Raw genomic sequence first — 9,198 nt, 5'->3', positions numbered from 1 at the left:
TTAAATGCTCGGCCAATCATGATTCACAATTTTTCATTACCTTCATCGTATCAGACCTATGGAAAATATCAAATTATATCAAGTTTAACCAACACATTTTCATAATTCAACAAGTTGAGCGTCAATCTCATCACTGCGATAATACGAAGACTCAGCTCCAGGCCTCTTGCCACTTGAACGCGTCATGTATAGATGTATTGTCTTTAGTATCTTCGAGTACAAGTGGAGCTATCAGATAATCTTCCCCAAATAAAAGAATGAAAGAAACAATAATTGCAAAATCATCTCCTTATATGTCGTCGATGCTGAGTATTTGCCACGGCAATTATTATTTACTTTGATGTTTTCTGCCGTAAGGCATTATACAAGACCATGTGTACTCAATAACAACACATAGCCCAAGGTGAAATAATGTTCGCGCATAGCTTGATTGAATTTATTTGCGTACTCTAACATAGAGAACTTCATGACAAACCTGCAAAATGTTTTCATTTTCCTCATCATCCAACACCATTGCGTAAGGAATTTCATCAGTATTCATGCCTCGAGACCTCAGATAAGTTTCTATCTGGGATGGAGTCACATTGTTGACTGCGGATGGTTTGATGGATGCCGAATCATCGATTTCGTCTAAGTGTTTTTTGTCCTGCACTTGATCCCATTTACGTTGGTATAAAAGACTGGAAGTTGTAGGAAACATTCCGACGGTATTGGTGCCTGCTTTGGGCTTAACATTCTTCAAGATCTCTCCATGAAACTTTCTTTCTTTTCTTGAACTTCCATCACGCAGTAATGTTTTAAAAATATCGTCGAGGGCTGAATTGACGTTAGCCTTGTTGGCACTGGACGAGCCGACTTCAGATTCATAGTCACTGTTAAAACTATCAGCTTTGGCATAGAGATGGGCGTTGGCGTAGGTCTTTTCTCCAGGAATCGAGACCTCTTGGTCGGTCCGCTGCGTGACAGAGTTTGCTTTGGAGGTTAGGTTGCTGAAGTCGACGCGGCAAAGGTAGTGCTCGTTGTCCTTGACACTCACCCTCCGGAAGCCGACATCCTCAAGGGACTGAAGGATTCGGAAACGCTCCTGTTACGGGAAAGGATAAATTTAATCCAACAATCTAAGGTATTGGTAACCTAAGTATTTATTAGAGAGAAAAGTTTATTTCTATTAGTTAAAAAATACGGATGAACGCTGGAATACTTTCATTCCAACGCACGATATAAGGATAGTTTCAGAAATGTTCTAACGTAGCTTCCCGACGTAAATAGGGCTGTTTCTGCACCAAAAACTCCAGCGTGACAGTAATGCGTCCGTGTGATGAGAAGCTTTTAAAAAACGTTCAAGTCACAAAATCCCCAGATGATCCTCGGGCCGTGATATAAAGGCATAAAACTGATCAATTCGTAGCAGTAGTTAACGGATGGCAGCATTCTTTTAGAAAAAAAACTCAAAGACTAACAACGGATTTTGGGAAGCTGATGGTCGATCACCATCAAGTTATTCGCCTATCACGGTTTCTTCAATGGCTTTTTGTAATGAAAAGCCGTGTCATTTGTCTCGTGTCACAGCTGTCACATACTGTGCATATACCGAGCCCGTCATATATCGAGTTGTACGAATTTGGGTTCGGATCATCTCAGCTGCAGCAACCGAATGTTTGACTCCATTCACGGACTCCTGGACAGAGGTATCTTCTAGAAATGCAAGAGTGTTTCGTTTTTAAACATATTCACGGTCGCGAAATTATCGTGCCTAAGTTTGGATGACCCAAGGAAGTACAAGTTTGTCGAAAAAATGGTTCAGTTCTGTGTCTCGAAAGGCTCGCAGTGCTGACCTGAAGAGTTGGCATCCAGAGGTGGCTGGGCAAGACCTTCAGGTCCAGGGAATGGAGCTCGATTGAGAGCTGCACTACGTTCCTCAGCAGGTCGTTGGCAATCATGTGTTCCAGCACCTGTGGCAAAAGTAATATGTTTGTTCATAAAGTAATATAATTAATTTGCAGGCAATATAACTCATATACCCACTGGACATTAACCTCACAACCAAGCCATNATCTTAAGATAATATATAGCAGTCAGTTACCTGCCACTCGTGCCCCTCGATGTCTATCTTCAAATAATGGATGATGGCATCGGAGTGATGGTTCTGGGACAGCAACGTGTCGAATGTCTTCATGACAGCGACAGCACTAAGGATCTGGCCCACAATTGGACGTGAAGAGAGAGCTTCTGGATGGAAGTGTTGCCGGTACCGGGATTTTTCCTGATGGACAAATTATAATTGCTAAAAAAAGAACGCAACTTGGTCAAGATAATTTATAATCTGCGTCTGCAGTGGAGACGGCGTTTTAACAATCAAAGAAAACATTTGTCAGATGAGCAAGACTATATGGAAGAAACTATTGTGAATGAACATTGTTGTTAACTGAAAGATATTTAATTCATCGCAAAACTCTTATTCATTACAAATTTTGACCAGCAATAACCAAAACCCTCACAGCCCACGAACACCTTGTTTGTAATCAGCGAAATAAGAATTGGGAATATGATCAGGAATCTTTTCTATCGAGCACACTTTATCTGCAATAGGATTTTTCAGCACCATAAGCCTCACACTCAGACTAATGTGAGTCTGCGCAAAACTACAAAATGTTATGTATGACCTGGTGCCAGCCTATATCATGTATATGCTGTGGTCGTAAAGCAACAGTTAAATAGAATTTAATTTGAGGCTCCGCATTTCAAACGTGCCATGGAAGTCTCATCAATTGGATTTCTAATCATTATCATTTTTAGCGCATTTTCTGTCTGTCATTTCTCGCCATGTCCGTCTGTCTGTCTGTCTGTCCGTCTCCGTCCGTCCGTGATCTCAAGTTTTCGTCGACGGGAAAATGCGCTCTCTGTCACTCACTGCAGTGTGTACTGAGTTATATTTTTTATCATCGCCTGACCAGGTGACCGCCCATCATGTATACGGTGCGGTCTGTAAGCCGTAATACAATGGTTAACGTCTGACCAGATTCCAGACAATCATGCGCACGGTTGGGTCGTAAAACCACAAACAAGTTTAATAGAATTGGAAGCTTCACATTTCAAACATGTGATGAAAGCCATATCAATTGGTTTTCATCTCATCATTTTATATTATGGCCAGACCAGGTGCCAGCCCATCATGTGTATGGTGGGGTCATAAAACCAAAATCAAGTGTATTAGAATTTGAGGCTCCACATTTCAAACATGCAATGAAAGCCACATCAATTAATATTCATCTCATTATCATTTAACATCACCGCCAGACCAGGTGCCAGCCCATCATGTAGGGAAACATGCATGGGGCAGCGCCCCCCCCCTTTTTTAAACTAAGATTTTGATGAAGTTTTAGTGATACGAGGTGGTTCTTTGTTTTGTTTAATACAACTAATGAGGAATGTATGATGTGAATTAGACGCCTATAGAGTTATTCAATTTTTAATGAAACACTATTTTGTAAAAAGTCTCAAAATGGGCCCATTGCCCCACCCTTGCGGCAATGGGCCGATGGGCTTGAGGCAATGCGCCCACCCATGGTCCCTTTACCACAATTGCATATTTTTCGTTTAAAAATGATAAAACAACACTTTACAGTTAAAAATAAGAAAAATGTTATAAAAAATATGACATGTATTCATTTATTAACAACTCAAAAAATCATATCCTTATCTTGAAAAAAATATAATCTTGGCTTAAAAATCTATCACTGACGTGAAGAAAATATTTCATTGACATAAAAATATATATCCTTGACTTAAAAATATACCCTTGCGATAAAAAATTCGTCCTTGACATGAAAAAATGTATCCTTGACTAGAAAAAATATATTTAGTTGATCAGGAAAACTTCGTTCCAGTTTCGTCCATAATCCAGATTTTATTTGCAGAGAATTCGTACCTAATCGTGATTTCAGCCAACACCATATAAAAACTCATCAACTTTTGGCTCATTGGTGCATGTTGACTGAAATCAACTTTTGGCAAGGCAAGAGTCAATAACTCGATAAGGGGTCATAAATACGAATAACTAGAAACTAAATCTGCTACCTTGAGGCGGCAAATCAAAAAATCATGCAATATGATGTGTAATTTGTAATTCAAAAAGCTAGTCATAGTTTTGAAAAGGTCATTGAGACAAATCTAATAATGTATAACACAAGACTTCACCATGGGCGCTTTGCCCCGTGTCATTGGAAGTTTCCCTAACTGTGGAACCTTCGGCATATCGCTGCGTGAATTGAACAGCATCATAAATAATTAATTCAGGACAATAATTATCGCGCAATCAAGGACATATGAGTCATGTACAACAATGAGCATTTGTGTACATTCTTTCCTTCAATTCTAAGTTGAACTTAGGAGTGAAAAATAGAGTTTATATCATTTTTTCTGTACTAAGTCTAATTTTTACCATAGCTCATTTTTTCAATTAGATTTCATCAGTATTCAGATTATTCGTAAGCAAAGTGATCAAATACTTATTGGCCTGATAAGTCATTCATATTTTTGATCCCAAACTGATCCAAATTAAAAAATAAACCGAAGTTGGCTTTTTCAAATTTAAGTTGTGATTAATTAAAACCCTTAGTAAACTCTAGAAAAACTCTTAAGCTAATGCTGAACTATCTGCTCGGGAAAATTTAATGTAATTTCTTACATTAATAGATTATTACTGACGTCTTTATTGCCTTCGTATCGCCGAGTGCAGCCCTGGCCTCCCATGTTGACCAGCTTGCGGCACCGCAACGACGGCTTCTTGAAGTCTGCGTACAGCTGCTGGACCGAGGCCCTGGCATGCAGCCCAGCTGCTGGTCCTGGGGCTGTCCACAGTGTGGCACCTAATGCGCCCAGTGAGTACCAGGGCTGTCCAGCAACTGGGTTGAGCTGAGACAGTCCTGCAGCTACCGACCTGTTGTTGCAACCAGCGTACAAATTATTATAAAGTATTATTGGCCGAAACTTGTTGCAACCAGCGTGCAAATTATTATAAAGTATTATTGGCCGAAACTCGTAACATAATAACGTGCTATGAAAGATGCCACGGCACTATATATTTCGCTTTATTTTGCACTTCTCAAGCGCAGCCTCTGTATGTACCCATGCTTCACTGACTTTAATATGGAGTGAAAAAAACGAGAATTATAATTCCTAAAAATACACTGTTTATCATATAATAATCACACAATTATCATATATACTAAAACTGCATTGTTCTCAGCAATTTACCAGCTCATTAATAGCCGTTCACTTGTAGTTGTGCGTCATGTGTCAATGATAACATAATTACGGACGATTATTGGTCATTATGGATTATGCACTGCAAACATATGGTTGCATGCCCGCATTTTCATTTTTATTTCCATTTTATGGTTGCATGTCCGCATTTTTATGGTTGCATGCCCGCATATTATGGTTGCATGCCCGCATTTTTTGTTTATTTTCATTTTTGGAGCGAGAAATCCATTGGATTTAGTCTTCATCGCACGCTTGAAATATGAAGCCTTACATCCACTGAACTTTCACTAGTCCAGTACTAAAGTAATTTCCAGATACGAGATATTTGTTAATATGCGTCCGGCATCCTATACGTGACCTTTCTTAAAATAAACTCTTTCTTTCGCAATGATCAAACTTCAGGGAGCGGAGTGCTCGCAGTTAAAGGTCAATTTCATGCAAGACTAATGCCAGTTTAATTGTGATTAATAAATATGCCGTATTTTCTAAGCAGTCTTACCCGACGTCGGGGACGTTCTGAGGTACGTCCATTCCTTCTTCAAGCACCACTATGTATGTCAGGCCATGTGTGGATGTTGATTTACCCAAAACGTACGAGGAGCTCGTGTTAACACAAATGATGTACACCAAGGACATTGCGAACAGCGTCCAAGATATCACCGGCGACCATAACACCTTTGTTACCAGCCAACATAACAGGCGTCGTCTACACATCCGCATGACCGTCGAATGTTACGCGTGTTTGACATGCGCAAAGTTTACCGTGATCACTTCTAGAGTTAAGACTTTATCGATACATGTACGTGTAAATTATACAATTTCATGTTTGGGCGTCTGTTCAGCTCAAAATTGAGCTTGGTAAATTTTATTAAACACTCATTTCACTGCCATCACCGCATGACACCATTTATAACTAAAAATCAATTGCATTTTGAAACGTCTGTGAATTAATTTGATTTCTTTCTATTTTCACACAAATTTTCCTATTGAAAAGAAACGATAGGTTCAGCCAATCATTTTATTATTGGAGATTACTCTGTTTGTAGACTCCATTTCGCTACCGAACAACTGAACATCATAGAAAGTATACAACAGACGCAGCGAAAACATTTTTGTACAACGCGGTGTCGCTGGCGCAACCCCCAATTTCAAAGCCATAAATGGACGCCATCAGGTTATTTATGATGACACTGCTTTAGTTGCAACCTTTCTAGAGCAGAAAAATTTACACTCAACGTCACTTTAATACGATTAACGTTAGATTTTTGCAGATAATTATAAATATGGTGATGCAGCTCCCCTCTTCTCACCCTGCGCTCACTCCAGCTCGACTGCAGGAATGTCGGCGGCTATATATCCCAAACTTCCTTGTTCTGTTCAGAAACTTCGATGAGGAAAAACAAAAGATGGACTCATTTTTCTTTCTGTTAGTGAAATTTCGTCGTCTTTTCCTGGACTTTTTATTATTATTCCATCTATTATTCCACTATTATCTATTCTATTATTCCACATTTAGATGAATTGACAAACTTTAACTCCATTTTGTATTGCACGGCAGTAAATATTTGAAGATTTATCTCTGCCGTATCTCAAATTTTAAAATCGCACTTATGGCGTCCCAGGTTAAACTTTTTTGTGCAGGTTTTTTCACACTATGCATGAGAAAGAGAAATACGGCGGTCGTATGCTCCTTCCTCCTTGTGAGAATGCGTGTCTTTCCCTTGAGCTCTGATCCATTGTTCGTTGTTCGAACGTTTCTAAATTAGTTTTAAAGATCATGTACTAAACAACGGCCTGATCAAGTTTCTCGCTTTGTAAAGCTTTAACTTTTATTAACAAGCATGAAAATGTACGTCACTTCTACACGATTTTTATTGATTGTGCCAACGTTGGTGCTGCTGAGGTCTTACGTCAGTGACGTCACGCGCACGACAGCGGGCGTCGCACATTATATCAACTCCGTGAACTTCACTCCCCGCACTCCTCTACTAGAGCAAAAGTGAATTTTAATTTGCTATTTACATTATTAGTCCGATTAATCTGAGGTTACTTAATGTTTGGACATTAGAATAAAACAACCAGTAATTTTGTGACCAGCCAACGTGTTATCAATTAACACAAACTCATTGGGAAAATAATAATCATTGGGAAAATACTACGGTTACGAGTGCGCGGTCGGCATAATATATGGTTGAAGAATGTCAGTAATATTGTCATTTTTCCAACAAAAAAAAATAACAAGGTTGGTTATGGTGAGGTGATCATAAACGCTATGATTTCATACACATGATTAAATTCTAGATTTAGTTCAGATGGTATCATCGATATCTCCTACATCAGGTCGCGCTGTTCTTCATGCAGAATGACCGCAAATTTTGTGCTAATTTTATTTACACGTACTTTCCAGTGTCCTCTCACAGGACAATTCTAAACCTGAACGTTTATTGATTCATTACGTGTTTTATTTCAAATCTTACAGTTCAGAAGGCACAGACTGGAGTCCAGGCGAGTTCTACAGACGACTTTATCGTCCTACAGGAAGATGTCAGAAGCTGGTCAGCTTAGGAGGCGTTGGGTGCCTCAGACGACTCGAGGGAAACAAATATGTGAGTTTAAATATTGTTTGTTCTTTTTTTACGTATGGGGCCCATGGGATGCTGACTTAAGCATTATCTCGTTATTATAACTACAATTAAGTTAAATCTGGTGCTGCTTTTCTTTTTAAAATTGAAAATAGTTCAGCAGACTCTGAGGGTCATGAATTGTATATATATATGCAGTATATAATTGTATATATTCCGTATTGCGATGTATAAAATAGTATATATCCCGGCATCAATGTCCTCACATCTAAGCCGGCGTGAGTATACTCATAGTTTGTGACGCAATTAATCCCCCTCACTTACCCCGGTATCAATATCCTCTCATCTTCGGCGGAGTGAGTCCATTTGTTTAGCACCCCATCTCGCGATTCTCAGTTTTGGGACCCGAATGTTGCTGTGTCAGCAAGTATTGATGGAGACGGTGCAGTGATACCAGAAAAATAAGTGAAACAAAATGTGGCACATCAAAGTAGTCAGATAGTTGACGACGAAAATATAATGGCAGTAGGAGACGAAATGTGCATAATTATTTTCTGTTTCATAGGTGTTTGGGTTGGAATTGAAGCGTTTGCATCGCAAACGCTTATGGCTGGCATCGCAAGCGCGCTGGCATTGCAAACGCTTATCTTACAAAAATCAATTTTCCATTCAATCTCAGGTCTTGTTTCGACTACTTATTGCCCACAACGTAAAATATAAGTTTTTACCAACTTTGATAACATCTTGTGGTCCTACTAAACTTTAGAGTCTCATTCTCACTAAGTAAAGGTTTTCATGAGCCAACAAAATGACTTTTTGCAGAACATTCACTCTAAAAATATTTTATACTAATTTGCTTAATATTCTATATGATCCAGTTAAAATATTCTAAAACCGTAATTTGTGCATGGTGTCTGTCACCTTTAGGAGGATTTCGCGGCAAGGGGCATGCACTTCCACCAGGTGGGTATATCCTCGCAGCAGGAACGGCGGGTGCTTCCTTCTCTCTACTCGGACGTCCAAGGCAGACCAGTCGACCTCCTGCCTCTCCATGCCCTCAAATCAAGGCTCGGGCACTTCGGCCGGACTATTCATTTGCTCAAGATGGATATTGAAGGCGCCGAATGGAAGGTGATATATGATAAACGTGAAATTAGTTGATATAAATGGAATGAAGGAAATTAAGACACTAAATTCGATCTAGGTTCCACTTCTAATTTAAGAAAAGCAAAAAAAATCGTGATCTGGTAAACGCTCAAATCTCTGTTAAATTCTTTTCACCTCATTTCCGAAACTTTGGTGCCATGAGGTGCGGGGTTCATTTAATTAATACGAGGCATGTTTTTTTAAG

At 39.3% G+C, this 9,198-nt stretch overlaps 2 protein-coding genes across 2 annotated transcripts; both read right to left on the bottom strand.

Moving 5' to 3' along the window:
• Positions 1 to 430: 430 nt before the first annotated feature.
• LOC108665658 lies at positions 431 to 3,314 on the bottom strand. The gene is made up of 4 exons (XM_018152434.2): positions 3,300 to 3,314; positions 2,084 to 2,263; positions 1,836 to 1,952; positions 431 to 1,084 (listed from the first exon to the last, which is right to left on the bottom strand). Exons 1-4 carry the CDS (start codon positions 3,312 to 3,314, stop codon positions 437 to 439), a joined length of 960 nt encoding a protein of 319 aa, XP_018007923.2. The 3' UTR covers positions 431 to 436.
• A 1,369-nt stretch (positions 3,315 to 4,683) lies between these two features.
• On the bottom strand, positions 4,684 to 6,575 carry LOC125177959. Its single transcript, XM_047880709.1, has 2 exons — positions 5,765 to 6,575; positions 4,684 to 4,939 (listed from the first exon to the last, which is right to left on the bottom strand). The coding sequence occupies exons 1-2, from the start codon at positions 5,983 to 5,985 to the stop codon at positions 4,684 to 4,686; spliced, it is 477 nt and encodes a 158-aa protein (XP_047736665.1). The 5' UTR covers positions 5,986 to 6,575.
• Between the last annotated feature and the right edge of the window lie 2,623 nt (positions 6,576 to 9,198).

The sequence above is a fragment of the Hyalella azteca genome, unplaced genomic scaffold (assembly GCF_000764305.2).
Source record: "Hyalella azteca isolate HAZT.00-mixed unplaced genomic scaffold, Hazt_2.0.2 contig5981, whole genome shotgun sequence".
Lineage (NCBI taxonomy): Eukaryota > Metazoa > Arthropoda > Malacostraca > Amphipoda > Hyalellidae > Hyalella > Hyalella azteca.
This window is presented reverse-complemented; position numbering and strand designations above follow the sequence as displayed.